Source organism: Sceloporus occidentalis, unplaced genomic scaffold (genome assembly GCF_023333645.1).
Source record: "Sceloporus occidentalis isolate IW3139 unplaced genomic scaffold, rSceOcc1.0.p SCAF_5, whole genome shotgun sequence".
In the NCBI taxonomy this organism is placed as follows: domain Eukaryota; kingdom Metazoa; phylum Chordata; class Lepidosauria; order Squamata; family Phrynosomatidae; genus Sceloporus; species Sceloporus occidentalis.
Window position 1 is genome coordinate 174,189,686 of NW_028316985.1, and position 19,241 is coordinate 174,208,926.

The 19,241-nt window shown below is 38.7% G+C and overlaps 1 protein-coding gene across 5 annotated transcripts in view; it reads left to right on the forward strand.

Moving 5' to 3' along the window:
• Positions 1 to 19,241, forward strand: part of MAPK10 (mitogen-activated protein kinase 10) — a 268,834-nt gene that overhangs the window by 139,386 nt on the left and 110,207 nt on the right. For 4 of the 5 annotated variants that reach the window (XM_089526166.1, XM_089526167.1, XM_089526170.1 and 1 more), the window contains 2 exons: positions 5,000 to 5,071; positions 18,767 to 18,936. In XM_089526166.1, the coding sequence (XP_089382292.1) occupies positions 5,006 to 5,071; positions 18,767 to 18,936 (236 nt within the window). In that variant the 5' untranslated portion in view covers positions 5,000 to 5,005. Of the gene's footprint in view, positions 1 to 4,999; positions 5,099 to 18,766; positions 18,937 to 19,241 lie in introns of all 5 variants that reach the window. The other variant, XM_089526169.1, reaches the window with a different exon arrangement.

Genomic DNA, 19,241 nt, shown 5'->3' on the forward strand with positions numbered 1-19,241 from the left:
ATCTGACCTATGTTTGGCCTTTCTGTCTCCAATGATCTGCTACAGTAGTACTATGAGCTCTGTGTCTTGCTGTTCTGAAGCTGTCATGCAGTTGACAGTTTCTTGGCTTTCTGTTTCAGTGGTAGAGCCCTCTATCTCAGTGGCCGGGCCCTCTGTCCCAAACTTTGGCCGCTACTTCATCAAGCCCCTCTGTCTCACTGACTGTATCTGAGTCCTGAGGGTATGGCAGAACACATACACAGAAATTGGAAATAGGATGACATGGGTAATTCTGACACTAGTATTCAATGATATATCTTTACATTTCAGGATCTTGTCTAGTTTCCATCTGCCTGCCTACCTACCTACCTATCTTATTATCTTGCCTTTCTCTTGGTGTGGGATCAAACGGCTTACGGCTCCTAGGCTGGTGGGGTAATAAACCCACTGGGTTTTAGTTTGACCTTTATAGAAGCCATCCAAATGTTCAACCTGTTTTGGAGGAACAAGATGCTTGACCATGGAGAATTCCCTTAAAATTTTGATTGAGTCTCATGGATCACAACTAAATTGGCATCTCCCTGTTACCCATTCTGCATCATTTTAGCTACATAAAGACCAACATTCAGAGGATAGGTTTGGTGTCTGTATATAAAATGGGAATATTTAATAACTGCATGGACAAGGCAATATTAGCATGTGTTCTGGCTGGGGATAAAGCAGGCTAGTTTATCATTCTCTTTGGAGTAGCTAATCACTCATTCATCGTATTGAGGAAAAGTAAGAACCATACATGATTATTAATGGTCACCCAATGCTCACAGTGTACAATGTGCAGAATGTATCCCTCAAGAAATTCCCTGAAGAAGGCATTTCTCATTTCCCATTTACCCTGTTTCATTCTGCCTCAGACTCAATGATTTTGAAAGATGTTGTGTGAATCACAGCCTTTTGATATTATGATGATGCTTCAGTAACACCATCCTAGGTCTGCTTAATAGGTCTTAGATCTCAGTGGCCCTGTAGTGAAAGGACATAATTATCTGATAGGTTTCCAGAAACCATAGAGGTTCTGATTAATATTAAAAGCTTTTTTTTTTTATAAAAAAAAGATAAGATGCAAAAAATAATCAAACCATCTCAAGAGTAGGAGGCTTCTATAGTGAGTCACTGAGCAATGAGACAGCAATCTGAGCTAAGGCTGAAAAGGTCATTTGTTTGCTTTTTGGAACAAGGTTATAATCCATTCATTAAAAATTGAACACATGTGCATTTTAGGATGAGATCACAGTGGGAGTCTCCTCCCTCCACCTATGCCATGGTGGTCAGGCAACAGTATTGCCATTCATACAGAGTGAGGAAATGATAGTGTTGTGCAAAATCTTGCACTGGTTTATTTTGAAATACAAGACCACAAAGAAAACCTCCATGCTGGAGTGATGGCTGGATAGCACTTGCTTCTGCAGTTACAACTTTTAAGAAATAAGCAAAGCAGTCTTTAAAATGGACATTGAAATCTAGTAATCTAGTAAGACCCTGACTGCCTTTCCATGTAATGCCAAGTCAAGAGTCCTTGCTTGATGTGCCTTTATATACATCTTAATGCATCTTTCTCCCCTCTTTTCCCCTAAAACCAATCAAGTTTCTAGTTCTTGCAGTCATCCTACTGTGCATGAAATTATGTGGGCAATACCTAATGGAATTCCAAAAGCCAGAAGAGACTCCCAGACCAGTCACAGAACACATGCAAGTCCCATGTTCATTCCTTGGCATCTCAAGTTAAAGCATCATAGACAAGGAGCATTTTACCCAGTAGTCAAATGACCAGTACTAAGCTGGATGGACCAGTGAGTAGACTTGGTCAAAAAGCAACTTCACATGCTAATTTCTTATTTACATACTTTGAAATTCCATTGTTTCATTTGTTTCAGTAATCTCTCCATCATCAACACAGATCACAACTCAAAGATTTAGCTGTGTTAGTCAGGATCTGTATGCAGAGGTATCTGGTAGCACATTTGGGACTGATATGGAAAGGGAGCTTGGTGGCATAAGCTTTTGTAGACTTAATCTGATGAAAAAGACTCATGAAGGTTTTACTTTAATTGACTTTGTCTAGGAGTGATCTTGGTCCCACTGTAGGAGAAAGGTAGCATATGAATGAAATATATAAGTAATGAATAACCAATAAAAATAATAAGCCATAGTCTGAATGTGCTACATGCTTGCACACGTTTGCACATGCAACCTATTAGTTCATGCTTTGATTTTTGCATCAAATGAGTGGTTAAGCAAGCTATGACTGCAGCCGCACTGAAGAAATAATGCAGTTTGACACCATTTTAACTGCCTTGGCTCGGTGCTATGGAATTCTGGGAATTATAGTTTGTTGGGGCACCAAAGCTCTCTGATGGAGAAGACTAAATGTCTCACAAAACTACAGTTCCCATAATTCCATAGCACTGAGCCATGACAGTTATTTCTGCAGTGCAGATGCAGCCTAAGAAGTTGATAACTTTGCACAGTATCTGAACTTCGTGGTTAAGTGTGCTCAAACAAGCTAGAATGACAAGCCAACAACAAACTCTAGTTTAAAGCTGGTTTATTATATTGACTTGTTTGGACACACCAGTATAGAGGATTGGATGTAACAGAAAACACTCCCATTCTGATTTATTTACCTACTCAGGTAAGTGGTGGGGCAAAGTTGGAATAAATGACTGTGCATGCCATGCTGGCTTCCATTGTAGGGACCAAGTTAATTGCTTTATAGGTCAGGTTATTTGTCCAGATAGCTTGTTATTGTGTTTGACTAGCAGTACATGTTTAGAAAAAGATCTCAGATGGAACAGATCTTTCCTACCACCTCATACATATTCAAGAGTATGAATGTGGGATATTCTGCATGCAAGCAGGTGCTCTGAGCTGCAACTACTGAATTACGTGTCAGGGAATGGTGAATCTATAGGTGTAGTCTGAATTTTAAAGGTCCTGCCCAAAGTACTGTTCCCAAAGTAAACTCTGCACCTTTGACTTTAAAGTTCAGAATTAAATGCAGAGGCACTTTACCACCCTATTTATATGGGAGCCACCTGTCTTCACTAGATGCTGTAGCACTGAAATATGGAATTTATTTCCCAGGAAGGGAACTTTAGAATGCAGGTGTTCATGATCATTTTGGGGGTTTTTTTGGACTTAGTTTGTATTTGGAAGAAAATTCTACCAGAAGTAATTCTATCAGATACTTAACCATATTTCTTTTATCTATTAATCTCTAATAATGCTATGGATATAGGATTAGAACTTTTGTATGATTCTATTGTTTTATTTTATCTCCTTGTGTTGTTGTTGTGTGCTTTAGCAATAGCAATAGCAAATATATTTCTATACTGCTTATTAGTGCACTTAATCACTCTCTAAGCAATTTACAATGTGTAAACTAATGCCTTTAAAGTCATTTCCAATTTATGGCAATTCTAAGGCAAACCTATCATCGTGGTTTTTTTTTTTTGGCACAAGTTTCTTTTGAGAGGGTTTGGCCTTCCCTCCTCTGATGAGGTTGAGAGTGTGTCACGCAGTGGGTTTCTATGGTAGAGCTGGGATTTGAACCCTGCGATCCAGAATCATAATCCCACACTCAAACCGCTACACCACACTGGCTCTCATATCCCCTTACATGTTAAATTTTGCATAAATAAAACATGACCATTTTACTTAAAACAACAAGGAGTCCCATGTGATTCAACTTACTCTGGCTGCCTTTCTGGAATCCCCCCCCCCCCCAAAAAAAAAAAAAGATGAAACTAAAATTCAGAATCACTCTCTGCCAGCATTCTGCAGCATGTCTCAAGGCCATTCTTCAGGATTTATTGGAGATGTAGTCCAAAAATCTGAAAGGTTCAATGTTGGCTAAAGCAGCTTTATTCCGTAGGGGAACAGATGCAATAGATTCTTCCATCCCAAAGAATTTGTCCCGGTGATGGTTATGAGCTAGGAGAAATCAATAGAAAATCTTGCCATCAGTTTCAGCAGCTAGACAGCTCTTCCAGATGCTATAAAAAGATTGAGAGATCTATGGCACCATGACTGAATCAGCTAGATAACATCAGAGTGACAAAGATTTCCTCTCATGGGACAAACCCTCTTAAGCAGTACTGGAAACTCCTTGAGAAGTTTCTAGTAAGTACTTTATCAAGCCTCAATAAGCCCCATCAAGAAGTAGAGGGGTGTAATTCTGAACTTTGTTATCATGGGACACAATGAATAATTTGGCAATTTTCCTTCTGCTGCAAGAAAGACTATTTGTAGTTCAGGGCTTATTCTGTGCAAAATGTGTGTGTGACAGAAAACATAATTTTCTATGCAGGGCAGCAGTAATCTTTTCTGCACCTAAACTCTGAATATTTTTCGTCCAGATTCTTCTTGTCAGGGTTGTTTTGTCATGCAGGAACAACATTTTCCAAATATTTTTTGATTATTCTTTCCATCCCATTTCATTACAGTAAGGTATCTGTTGGATTTAATGTATCATCCCAAGTCCTATTTTTATACTACAGTATTTTGCATTTCCAGTCCTGCTCCCAATATTCTTGCTCTCTGTTATTTGTTTGGTTTTGGGTGTCTGTTTGGAGGTATTTTGGGGTGTATGCCTTTTGTTATGATCATGTGGGATTTACATGATGATAATGTATGATATAATGTTGAGTTATGATCAGTGTTTCCCATGAGGGTAATGTGAAAGCCTTAGCTGTAAGACTACTGCAGGTTGTTCCATAATTAGGGTGATGCATGTGATTTGTATCATTACTACTTTAGCAGAAGACATTTAGGCTGGAAGAATCCCCAATATTGGCCTCTAAAACCTGAATTTCCTATACTGAGAATTTTCTGGCATTGTGTCTCCCTTGCTATTTTGGCAGCAACCATTTTGAAGATATACAATTTATGTACAGGCACTAATATAATCATAATTCCAGGACAAAAATGGCAGACACTCATACTGCTTTTCCTTGAATTTCAGGTATTTATGAGCCGCCATTTCTTATACTACTGCGGTGAACCTACCCTGGATGTGAAGATTGCCTTTTGTCAGGTGTGTGTTCCTTACAGGTAAAACAAGGTACAGTATATACTCGTACTTCCATATTTTATGGTTAATATTACACTAGATTTATTAGTAGCACTAAATTACAGCAGAACCTTACTGATGGATGTATAGAGTCTTCCATATGAAATTATGAGAAGCTGAATGAGAATATTTGATATGTACGTGGCCTAAAGCAGCATTTCTCAGTTTAGGTTCCTACAGATATATGGGACTGCAGTTTGCCATGGGACAGAATTTCATTTACTACATTTTAAAAAAAAGAATGTTCCAAAAGTCATCATTTTATTCATAAATTCAACAGAAAAAAACTGAAATTTCAAAATTCAAATATATGTATGCAGCTCTGAGAACCTGTGATGTAGGGTACCTATTTATATCTCTGTCTCTCCCTCTACAGAGAAAAATGGGAAGGTCACCAAATGAACCTACTCTGCTTATCTACAAATGTAGATATGTAGAGGAAAGTAAGACAGAAACTAAGCATGGCAGGGGGTGGATTAGATGGCTTTTGTGGTCCTTTCCAACCCTATAATTCTATGATTCTGTTCATAGTGCATGAACGTCTGGTTTGTTTCAAAGGCTAAGTGGAAGGGCTGGTTATGTTTTGAAGTCCAAAATGACCTGGAAACAAGGCATTAAAAGGACAGCTTCCTTCCCAGTGAACCTGCTTACCAGCTGAGATCACCAACATAATTTTTCCTTCCTTTCCAATACTATTGGAAATGTGTGCTTTGTTTTTGTAGATTATTTGCTATATCATGGAGTTACCTACTCATTGCCCTGTTCTTTGTTAGCATCCTGACATGATTAAAAAGCCATTTTTTGTCATGTCTTGGTGCAGATTAATTCTACATCTGGATTTCTTTGTCTATTCTTCTGATCCAATTTTTATTTATTTATTTATACCTATTAAATTGTTATTTGTTTATATTCTCTTGTAACAATAATGAATGCAATATTATTTAAAGTTTTATTTACACATTTTCTATTTTATTATTTTGTAATTTGTTTGTTTGATTATTTTGTCATTGTTGCTGTGTCCCTTCAAGTCATATCCTATTTAGACAAACCTATCATGAGATTTAATAGCCAAGATTTGTTCAGAGGTATTGCCTTTCTCTAAGGCTGAGAGAGTATGACTCGTGCAAGGTCCCCAGTGGGTTTCCATGGCTGAATGAATATTCAAACCCTCGTCCTCCAGATTCAAATCACTACACCATGCTGGCTCTTTGGTTAAATTACTTTATAATTGCTGAAAGCCTTTTATCTGGAAAAGGCTCCCATACACATTAATATGCATTAAAAATAAAGTATTTCCATTTTAGCTCTACAAGTTCCTGGCAGCTTTGTGAGGAGGCTCAATGTGCAGTAGCTTGGTACAAGTCATTGTGAATACATAGATGTTATCTCCAGCACTGAGTGCTACAACATGGAAAGTGTTTGCTGACGGGCATCTTTGTGTAGGCTATAATGTGAAGCAGCCCTCATTCAGCTAGTTTTGTGGAATTAATTGCCCTTGAGAATAGAAGCCCCAATAGGTTAAATTCTGGAGCTCCAAAATGAATTTCAATAAGCTGAGCAGTTAAGGAAAGAGTGTGAAGTTGTTCAGATCTTGGTTTTGCTGGTTAGTTGCAGGGAATGCCTGTTAGCATGAGTACGTGTTCAGCACAGTGATAGTCTACCTCTGAAAAAGCTTTTTCCATTATCTAGGTGAAAATGGGTTTTGCTATTTGTTTTTATATGCAGGGAACAGTATGGGACCTTTCAGTCTCATCATCGATTTTTGTAGTTTGGTGCAAAGCCAGTAAATGTAGCATTCACAGAGATAGCCTGAAAGCAGTGATCAAATTTGTGATGTGATACTAATCTAATAGGTATCATCTTTAAAGAATTCAGTTACTACAACCAGAAGAACTGATAGGAAAGGGCAAAATCAAAATGGAGATAGCAGTGCTCCTGTGAAAGCATGGGTGTTGTAGTGACGAGTGCCAGACTGTGACCCTAAGCAGCCATAGACTGCATTCTAACCCAACTGAAAAACCAGTTGGTGACCATGAGCCAACCACCTTCTCTGAGACTTAGAGGAAGGTGATGGCAAATAAATCTTACTAAGACAACCATAAGTGGTCATAAATCAGAGTTGATTTGAAGGTGCATAACATCAAGACTGCTCTTAATACAGAGAAAGTGAAGCTTTTTTAAAAACATAGTAGCAAATACCATGGGTTAAAATTATTAGATTTTGCCCTGTAATTCTCAGTCCTTCAAATCTGGGATGCTTCTCAAACACACAGTAATGTCACTCAATTCTTATATGATTGTTGGTACTATAATATCAGATGCAGATTAGAATCCCTTAGTTCTCAAAATTACTTGGGAGTCTTGGGCAAGTTAATATCCCACAGATGAATATGCTGTAAGTTGGGAGGTTTGAAGAAAGATATGGATTGCTTGGATGTACACATTATGCATTACAGATTTAATTGTTCTGGAATTCAAAGTGTGACACCTCATGAAGAATTCTGAGCTACATGCAAGGTTTCTGGCATCCTGTCTTTATATTTTCAGGGAGTATCACCAGTTAATGTGCATTTTGGTCATGGCACAAAACTTAGTTCAGCTGTGAAAGAATTGCCATTTGTTTTTCTTCATAACTGGGTATTATTCTGGGCCTTCCAAGGTTGGGGAAGATGTTTATTAAGTTGTGATCAAAAGTTATGTGACCTGTGTCTTAATTCTACCAGAGTCAATGTTCAAGATGTGTTTAGATTTTTAATTTTTTTTTCAAGAAATGATTTTTTTTTATATGGGTGACATTTTGGAGATCCTCCATAAATCCCCAGATATGATTATCACAAGTTATTTGATTAATCTTCTCAATGATTTTTCTGCTGCATGAGCTGTGAGAGTACATGGCTTTATTCCCCTGGGTGCTTCTCTAATAGCTAACTAACTAAAGAAAGATCTGTTAGGCCTGGCCAGTCTGTCTCTTCTCCATTAAGATGGAAGAGTCTCATGTAATGTTGCACATTATTCATGTAAAGTGCATTAACTTAGTAGGACTCTTCTGTGTTACAACTAGATGTTTTATCTTTCACTCTCTGTATCCGTTCCATCAACATCCACTTAATGGCTATTGAAATGACCAAGGTAGTTGCCTACATTAATCGTCCAGAGGATTGTGGTAATATGAGTTGTTTTTGTTTCATTTCTAAGTTTATATCATTGATTTTTACATCCACTGGTTAAAAATAGTGCAGTAATTCATTGCTAACTTTGTTCTCAAAGACAACAAAGAATAAATTATCAATTTTCTTTCTGCTATGGGAAAGTATTTGAAAACTGCAGTTTTCAGATACTATTTGAAATTTGGGACTTAATTCTGCACAAAATTCACATACATATTTGCCCACACTTTTTTCTCTCTCTTTTTCCCCCTCTGTTTCTCTCCCACTCTTCCCATTCCCCTTCATAGACTCTCCTAGGAAGTCTAGGTCAGCAATTCACTGTTCAGATTGTTGCTTATTCAGCTCTAATACTGCTTTTCATTGGATCAAGTAAATTTCATAGCAGATATGATCCAGATAATTGGGTCAACAGGTACATAGATACAGAAAGATAAATTTTCAGAAATATTCACAATTTAGCCTCAATTTTTCTCTTTCATGGTAATGAGAATACCATGGGTGTGGTCTTAGGCTGAATGCCTCTAAATCTCTGAGTTTTGGGAAAGTGTACCTTCATACCATCCTTATGATGCTTGGGAGCTTTGTTCTCAGTTATATGGGGTATTATGAAAACTTTTCCAATTTGTGCAGATTTATTTAGGCAGGCTCCATAAGTAGACAGACTCCAATGAAGTCAACAAATCATTGTCAGTTTGAGGCACTGAATATGTAAAAGAAAAGACGTATGACATCAAAGAAGTAGTAGTTATTCTCTTCTAATGTAATTTACAAATGGATTGTAACTCCTTGTATTCTTCACCATTGACTTTGCTAGCTAGTGCTGAGAGTTGCAGTCTAACAACAACTGGATGGCTGCATGATTACCACCCTACATTAAATTTTAGAATGAAATAATTTTGGAAACAGAGCATCCTTACAAGGAAAACTTCAGGCCAACTTTTTATTGTGACTTGATTGGAATCTGGTAACACCATCAGGGGCTAGATAAAATTGTTTTGGCTCAGTACTTAAAGTTGGCCATTCTTCTTTTGCTGTGTTAACAAGGACATTCTCCTAGATTCATAATGATTGTTCTGCATACTTTACCATCTGGCTACCTCATCAATCACACTATTTTTCATCAACTCCTATTTTTCTCCCCATAACACTTGTTTAATGACACTGGAGCACTGGTTACTGTACAAAGCAATAAAAATAGAAAGTTTAGTGTAGTGAAGCATAATTTGAAACTCAGAGGAATACTATTATTTATCTTGTCAATGGGACACTTCCCATCCTACTTTATGAAATTATTCCAACCAGGGTTGTTTTTTAAAAAAGGAAAGATAACAGACCAAATAGTGCAGGGCAGACTCAATACATTTTTACTAATCATGCTGAAAGGCATGGCAGTCCTTTCTTCCATTCCATATATAAAGTGAACAAAATTTGAAGATTAATTTTATTTCAAACCTACAGACAGGTGATGTGCTCCCCTGAACATGAGAGCAGCATAATAGTTTAGGGGAACACAATCTAGAACACTTGGTACACACAGCTTTGTGTTCTCAGTGTTGCTCCATAATTGCCTCATGAGGAATCATAGGACCTTACTACATAGAGGGCTCCAAGCATGGGATGAGAATGGTCCAAAAGGAGCTGGGAAGAGAACAGAACGAGTGAGGGATGCATTTTACTGCTCACTTGTTCCGTTCCCTTCCCTTCCATCCCAATCCGTCCCAGAGGAGGCAATTTTTGAGAATTGTTCAGAACAGTTCTCAAAAATCGCCTCCTCTGGGACGGATTGGGAATGGAAGGGAACAGAACAAGTGAGGGAGTTCTGTGTGCAGTAAAATGTATCCCCCACTTGTCCCCCACTTATTCCCGGCCCCTTCCGATCTGTTCTCTTCCCGTTCCATGGACCGCCTGTGTGGTAAGATTCATAGAATCATAAGGTTGAAGAAACCACAAGGGCAATCTAGTCCAACCCCTGCCATGGAGAACACATTATCAAAGTACTCCTGAGAGTAATCTAACTTCTGTTTAAAGACTGCCAAAGAAGAATTCACCATCTTCTGATGCAGCCACTTCACTCTAGCTAATCATAGGGCTGGTCCTTAAAACAATTATGAAATGATATGGGCCTGAAATTACGTGACCTAAGCAGAGCAGTGGAGGACAGTGGGGGTTGGAGATGTCTCATCCACAGGGTTGCTATGATTCAGGATCGAGGGCACTTAACAACAATCATATTCCATGGTTATATGTCATCGTTTCAAAAATTAAATAAGACCATTGCATTTGCTGAGGGATCACCCAGGAGCAGCTTGGCAGTGGTGCTGGTTGTGGCATTTCATATTTGGCTGCCAGGGGTACTTTGTCCATATCTGGTGCTTCCTGTTCAGAGCCCAAGCTACAGCATACTCCTTACTTTATTTTTTTTTTACAAAAAAGTTTGGTATTGTAAACTTACTATTGAATTTACTTGTGTTTTAGGGAATCTTAACTAGTAGTTACATAGCTAAAGGAAGTATACCCTAACTGACATCCCCATAACGATCAGCACTATTCTCTTTTCAGAAATACAAGAATAAGAAATTTGGAGTGAAAAGTTTATTTGATGCTGCCTTATATAAAACTGGACTGTTTTATCCATCTGCTCCCACTCATGTCTTCTTAATGGTAGTCAATGTCCAGGGATTTCCAAGCAAAGGACATTTCAATTGCTTGATTTTTTTCCCTGTTGGAGATGCCAGGGATTGAATCAGTGTCTATTTTCTTGAAAAGCACATGCTTTGCTACTGAGCTGTCTCCCCATGTTATATCGCTCCATATTCTGAGAAATTAGCAGACAGCCAAGTCCACAAACAATGTGTTAATATTTCGTGTCTTGTGATTGCTTCTTTCCTTTTCTTTGTTTTTTGGGCAAGTGTGTAGAGGGGGAGATGTCAACATCCAGGATACATATGGCATTTGCTGTTAGTGAAGGGCACCTGAGTTTCGATCAACCACTCTAGAGTTTTTATAGGTCTCCATGCTCCATTATGTCTCCCACATACTTCCTGCACCAGCTTTGAAGGATTTTATACAATCATAAAGAAGATGATTGAATTCCCAAAGCTACATGATTGGTTGTAAAATGCTCCTCTCACACAAATAAACATAATTCTTTCCTATTCTACTGAATTTAATCAGTTGTAGCTTCTTCCGATTGTGGATTGTCCTAATGCTGACAAACTTTGCCTATTTCCTTTCAAAGACTTGCTCTAAGTCAAATGAAGAATGGGCATTTCCACTAATGTTATCTTCACTGGAGAGAAAGCATACTTATTTATAAGTCTGGTAGTAGCTCTGGGAGGCTTCATGGTACAGGAATGTGAATCTTTTTATTCTTGCATGTGAGAATGGAAAATCGTAAACATTTTCATACAAATAAGTGAAGTTACAAGAGGATTTGCACATTTCCCCCCCCCCTTTTTTTTTTTTTTTTGCATTTTATGGCTTCTAATAAAAAAAAAATCCTCCTGAAAAAGCCCTGCTGAATACTGAGCAAATGTTATGGAAAATGAAGTAAAAGCAGGGGGAAAGTGGTGGTGGTTTTGTTCCTCCTGAAAGGGGGAAAAATGTGGCAACTGACAATGGTCTAGATAGAATGTTTTTTACAAGCCCTTCCTTGTTAAGGAATGAATATTATTTACATCTCTATCAGGGAATGGTACTAACCTTGGAAACAAGAGACAACTGGCCCACAAAATTCTAGTTTTGAATCCACAGCAGTGGTGTGGTGAGCCTTTTTTGGGTCCGTGGTAAGAGAAAATTAGGCCTCAGAGCTACAGAAGATATCAACTCCTGTTGTAAGGGCTGAATTTCACAATTTAAACCAGTGATCCATGGGAGTAGGAAGAGGTGGACCCCATATCAAGTAGTATTTAACAAAAATTGAGGTAACTAACCCATTTCAGATGGCCACGGGTGGTTACAAATTGATCATAAGGCAGGCCTCTATCTAAATGAGGCTGGGAGTCCCATTTGGTAATGATGTGATGTCCTTCTATAATGTCTCTCAATGCTTTGATGCCATAAGGAAAATATTTCCAAGAAATAGGTGGAAAGTCTCTTAAAAACTCATTGAAGTTTTAAAACAATTTAATGTCCACACCTAATGAAGTTAGTGATTAAAATGCTTAAACTGACCTTGTCAAGGTCAGTTGGTTTTTGCTTTGCTTGAAGGCTGACTAGCCATTATGGTAGGAGCATGGCCCCTCTGCAGGATATTTCTGCTTAATTATAGGTGGCTCATTTAGAAGGGATGTTTGAAACTCCCAAATAAATGTGTCTATTCAAACAGAAAATATGATTTCAGGGAAGCAATTAACAACATTATGGTAAATTAAGAATCACATAGTGGACAAAAAATGCTTAATTCTTTCCCTCCCCCATTTCTTCTCCTAAAGGAAAAGAGAAAGAGAAAGAAAAAGGCTGCAAGCCTGCTCTGTATGTACCTAGGTTAAGGCACAGAGGTTCCTTCCATATTAGGTGTTCATTGCACTAAGATGACTTCTAAGTCTTCCATTGGGATATGCAACATACTGCCTCACCTACTGGTAAGATACCAAGGGACCAGGTAGTAGATGACAGGCATCTTACTTCCTGTACTACCTCAGGCCAAGTCAACTATCAGATCAATGCATGGCATGCCGAAGCACCAACTATATAGTGAACAGAGCCAGAGGTGCAGCTCTTGATTCCAGCCAGGATCATGTGACTCAAAGGACCCATCTGTGTGTATGTAAATCTTGCTCCAAGCTCAGTTTATCAGTCTCATTTTTCTGTTAGAATAAGAAATACATGAGGCTCTATCTTGTCTCATCTGTTGTTTGATCTTTGACAACTTTTTTGCCTCTGGCACTTCAGTTACCTGATACTAAGTGGTGATTTGTGACCATTGAGAGTGATAGGGAAGAATGGGAGGTCGCCATAGTTAAAGTCAAAGTATTTATTTATGTGAGTTTTTGGTTATTGCCTCTCAGCCTGCCAGAGCCCCCAAATGTAATACCCACAAACAGAAAAGTCATTATTTAGAAACAAACCAAAACAGTGTAATATATATATATATATATATATATATATATATATATATATATAAAAACCCACAATGTATTCTTGGCTGCCTCTCAGAAGCTCAAGAGAAATGAAAGCATCCCCCTGGGAGAGAGTTCCATAGCCAAGGTGCTGCTAATGAGAATGTTCTGCCACATGTACTCAACAATCTACGCTCATGGGACATGTAGTGAGGCCTCCACTGAGGATCTCAAATTTATGCAGGCTCATATGGGGGGGGAAAGCCTTTCATATATCCTGATCCCAAGCGATGTAGGGCTTTGTATGTCAAAAGTAGCACCAGTTGAGTACAGAAACAAATTAGAAGCCAGTGCAGTAGGTTCAAGGCTGGTGATACATGGTCTCTAAAGCACACACCCAACAACTGTTGGTTCTGGCATTTTGGTCTAGTTGAAATTGACAAGCAGTCTTAAAAGGCAACCTCACATTGAGTTCATTTTAACAGCCTAATCTTGACTGGAATAGGGGTGATGGAGCCCGTGTGGTGTAGTGGTTGGAGCATTGGACTACAACTCTGGAGATCAGGCTTTGAGTCCCAGCTCAGCCATGTAAACCCACTGGGTGGCCTTGGGCAAGTCACACTCTCTTCACCATCAGAGGATGGCAATGGCAATCCCCCTCTAAAGAAACTTGCCAAGAAAACCCCATATGCACTTGTCTAGCAAGATTTGCTCAGAGGAGGTTTACCATTACCTTTCTTTGTGGCTGAGAGTGTGTGATTTGCCTAGCATCATCCAGTGGGTTTCTGGGACTGAGAGGGGATTCAAACCCTAGTCTCTTGGAATCTTAGTCCAACACTCAAACCACTATATCATATTGGCTCCAGTTTGCTAAAACCAGAGTAATTTCAAAATCTATCAGTGTACTGAAGGAAATATGTTTCTTTTTATTGTGTGTTTTTGTAAGGGAAAGAGAATATGAAATCAGTGTTCATAATTCAGAATACCTAAGAGATATTTCCACCCTCCCTCCCAAACCCTTTTGTGGTAGCAAATAACTAAACAAATGTTCCTTTTGAAAAGGTACTGACAGAAAGATGACAGAGCCTGATAAGTATACTCTTTGGTTCTGTGGTCACAAATAATTCGTGTCATATGCCTGGTTATTGCTCTGGAAAACACCAGGCACAATGATGACAAAATATAAATAATAACTGATCCAGTGGTACGATTTTCAGAAAAGGGAGCCCTCCACTGACCTAGCCTTTACTAATATTTACCAGTTCCGGTCTGTTTGAAAAAATCTGTAAGGGAAACAGATCACTATAACTATAGCTGTCTGGTTTTAATTATTCAGTGGCTACTGTTGCTTCTGAATAATTACAATTATGAATCACTTTTGTAGCCTGGTTAGTGCAATATTCCTTAATCTACTGCCCCATTCATTACTATTGATAAAAATAAATTCATCTCTTTGCATTGAAAGATTGACTCTCTTTTTCCCAGCAATCAAATTATTGGGTGGTATAAAGAGACATCTCAGAACTAAGGTTGCTTATTCTAAATAATAAGCAATATTCTGGGAGACAATGATGGCAAAGAACATTCTGTATAAGGACTGGATAGGTTTTATATGTCATGAGTAGAAAGTACCAGTTTACAGATTTCTTCAACCCCATTCAGTCAGTCAGACTTTTGTTCATACTGTTGCCATTAGAGATGGACCTAAAATGGCTTGTATGAATTACAGTTTTAAAAAAAACCCTTTATCAAGGTTCATCTTCTTGCTGGTCACATGAATTGGCATCACAATTAATTATATTTCCCTTAGAAAGAAGAACAGTTCTAACATGTCCATCTGAGCTGACAGTAGGCCAGCTGAAGCTATGTTGAATCCAAACCTCTCCCAAAGTAAGGATATTAAAAATTACTTAGGATTACCTTCACCTTGGTCTAAGTTCTCTGCATGCACTGTGCTGTTCCCCAGGCTGGTGAAGGAAAGGATCTATGCCTAATCTTAATCCCCTACAGATTTCATTGCCCTGGAAAGACACTGCTCACTTTACACTGTAACTCATGACCTGGTCCATTTGCTTCTCTCAAAATGTATGGATTGTTTCTTTTGGCCTTGTTGTCTTCTGCCACCTTTTATGAAGTTCTCCATCTCTGCTCATTATCAGTAGTGGCTAGTGGCTTCCTTGTCTGCTTTCTGTGCTCCCCCCACAACAACACTGGTGTGTGTGTGTGTGTGTGTGTGTGTGTGTGTGTGTGTGTGTATGAAACCTTTCTATAAAGAAAACATGTTTTGTACAAAAACACATGCTTTTCTCTGCATCATAGCCCCTCAGTAACACTGTGGGGCACTGAGATATGGGGAGAATTTACACAGACTTGGATGTTTCAGTTTATAGCCATCTGTAACTCAGCACAGCTGGGTCTCAATGTGTGTGTGTTACTTGCCTTCAAATAATTTCTGACTTATGGTGACCAACCTAGCACAGGGGTTTCCTGGCAAGTTTCTTCAGAGGGGGTTTACCATTACCATCCTCTGAAGCTAAGAGAGTGTGACTTGCCCAAGGTCACCCAGTGGGTTTCCATGGATGAGCCAGGATTTGAACCTTGCTCTTCAGAATTATTACCCCATCATTTTCCCTTTAAGGCAAGCCACAACTATGTCTGTGTTTTTGTTGCTGTCATTTTAGTTTGTGATGATCCAAAGAATAAAGTAGCTTAGCCTCCAGCATGTAGTGGACTGCTTCCATGACAGGGTTGCCAGATGACCTTGGCTCTGACTGGATTCTGTCTATGCTCATCTTTCCCCCTTCTTCTTCATCAGAGGAGTCCTCCTCCAGGTTAAACATGACAAAATCTGGACAAAGCTTGCCTTTAAGAAATGTTCTAATTCTGATGACGGGGACTTTCAAAATATGAACAATCCATAATGAACAGATGGCAACCTTGCTCCCACCACCTGTACAGCCACTCTGACTGCTCACCAACCCCTCATAACAGTACTGATAATACCAATAAAGGATGCTTAGGCTGCTATGCATACAGATAATAAAAGGAAAAACCCACAAAGCCTTAAGCAGTGCCATTTGTTTGCTTGTTTTCTGCAAATATTTCCATTTTAACCTCTGTGTCCTTCTGGCATTTCTGGATGCAGCCTTCCTCCTTCCCCTGAGCTGGCACGCATATACACACTTCTCTGGCTTGTGAATATACATTCCTGCTGGGTGGCTTGTAAAAATAAATAAATGCAAAACTCTGAGGTAATTAAGAGGAAGCTAATTTTGGCCATTAGCCAGAAATTCATTAATGTGCTATTTTCAGGCTGGTTGCAGGTAGAATGTCCCCCCACCCTCCCAGCAATGTAGCAAGAAACACAGAAGCCCACATTGTCTCTGTGTTCCTCTTCGTTGTTTAATGACAACAATCTCCTGTATGTTGCCTTTTGTGTTCTATTTCTGTTAGTACTGTTTTTATCTGCAGGAACAATAAGCAGGATCCTTGGGAAGATGGTTTACAGCAAGCAATAAAGGACAATTAAGGTCACTGTATGGCTTCTGGTTTGCTGGAAAAAACAATTTTTCAGATTTTCTTTTTGCAAATAAAGAAAATATATTCTAAGAATAGAATAAAAGTATTTTAATTTTTTTCCTTTTCATAATATTTTCATTCATTCATTCATTGTCAGTTTAGGGATTTATTGTATTCTTATGCAAGTTCAGGAATGTGCAGGTGCTTATATTTCAGCTGCCATAAGTTAAATCCATGCAAACACACCTGCATCCTAATACAGTTGGTATCTGTATCCCTGGATTCTGTATCTATGGATTCAACCATTCATGGCTTGAAAATATTTTTCCCCTCCAAAAAAGACCCAAAAGGGAAACCTTGGTTTTGCCATATTATACAGTATAAGGGATATCATTTTGTTACGCCATTGTAACAAAATGATATCCCTTGATTTTTGTATTTCCATGGGGTCCTGGTACCAGCCCCCCAAACCCCCCCCCCCCCATTCCTAAGGCCCCACTGTAGAACAACAGCTTGAATTCCAGTTGCAGCCAGGATGGGCCAAAACAATTTACCTCTGAGGCAAAACCTACACACACTCACACATCCCATGATAAGGTATTCAGTATCTGAAGCCAGCAGTGTTCTATGAGTCTATAATACTGAAAAGTTATTTCTGTGCCAAATGATGACATCTTTATTTTCCAAGAACTGCTGTGGAACTGGATTATCAACTGTTGCCCCTTTCTACTGTTTGCATGTGTTGTAGTTATGTGTTTATTTCAATATTGTTGTTTGTATATTTCTTCTTGGGAGGTGCTCTGAAAATACCTGTATGTTGAGCAATGAAATTTTAGTTAACCAGATAAACACATGCACATGCTCACACAAATCCCATACATATTTCATAATGGGATTATATTAAAGACAGCGAGGAAATAGTAAAGATAACTTTCATAATGTATTTTGGCTGAAAAATGTGGGTCCGTTGACTTCAGTGCTGAATACTCCAATCTTTACACAATGGGCCCTGTCACATTACACAATTAGAGCAATATGATTCCTCTTTAACTGCCATGTCTGCATCTTGTGGAATTCTGAGGTTCTGAGGAATTCTTGGTGAGGCACTAGAGTTCTAGCTGAGAATTCCAGTTGTGGTTGTTGTTAATTGCCTTCAAGTCAGTTTTGACACAGACCTATGAATGAGAAACCTGTAAGTCACCCTGTCATCAACAGGCCTGTCCAGGTGTTGCAGACCAAGGACCATGGCTTTCATGATTGAATCTATCCCTTTGAAATGCGGTCCTCCTCCTTATTTCTTTGCACCTTACCAAGCGGTATTGTCTTTTCTAGTGAGTCATATCTTCTCATGATATGTGCAAAGTACAAAAATCTTAGTTCTGTGGTCTTAGCTTCTAGGGATAGTTCAGGCTTGATTTGCTCTAATACCCATTTATTTTTCTTTTTGGCTGTCCATGGTATCTGCAGAACTTTCCTCCAGCATCACATTTCAAATGAGCTGATTTTCTTCCTGACACTCTCCCTGAACTTCCAGTTCCAGGATTCCATAGGATGGAACCATGGCAGTTAAAATGGTATCAAAGCACTGTAACTGTGCAGTGTGAAAGGGCCAATGTACTGCATTGCCATATATCAATTTAGTTCCCCCTTTGAAGGGCATTTTGGAGGAGTTAGAATGATCTGAAGGACAATTTCCTATCTGAAATAGGGTTAGATGCCATTTCTAGAAAGAGCTTGTGAATGTCATTAAGAAAGCTAGCTGTCAACATGAAACTCTCTGACAACAAGGTTGAAATGACAGGATGGGTCACCTTTGAGATCCTGGGTGTCTGTTTTGTTTCATTACTATGCCGATAGTTTACTGGCATTCTGTTTTCTTTCTCTCCTTGTCCCCTGCTTTGGCTCCACAACAGGGATTCGGGAAACAAGTGGATGTGTCATATATTGCCAAATATTACAACATGAGTAAAAGCAAAGTTGACAACCAGTTCTACAGTGTGGAAGTGGGTGACTCGACCTTCACAGTTCTCAAGCGCTACCAGAACTTAAAACCAATTGGCTCTGGAGCTCAGGGAATAGTTTGGTAAGTTTCTCCAGAAATATATTTATTTGTGTGCCTGTACATTTTTATCTTCTACTTGTTAAATAATATACGTGGCTAAGTTACTTCAGTTTACTATCTATGAATATTGCCCAAGAGCAAAGCTTGAATAATTTGTTAAAATTATTTTTTATTTTAAAATAATTTTAACCAAAATTTAGAAGTCTTAATTTAAACAAGAGGGAGGTTGTCTGTGTTTGAAAATTGGAGGTCATGTGTGTGTGCACTAATATATGAAATCTCACATACTTGTGAATTCAATGGTCAGTCTTGCTCCCTCCTCTTCT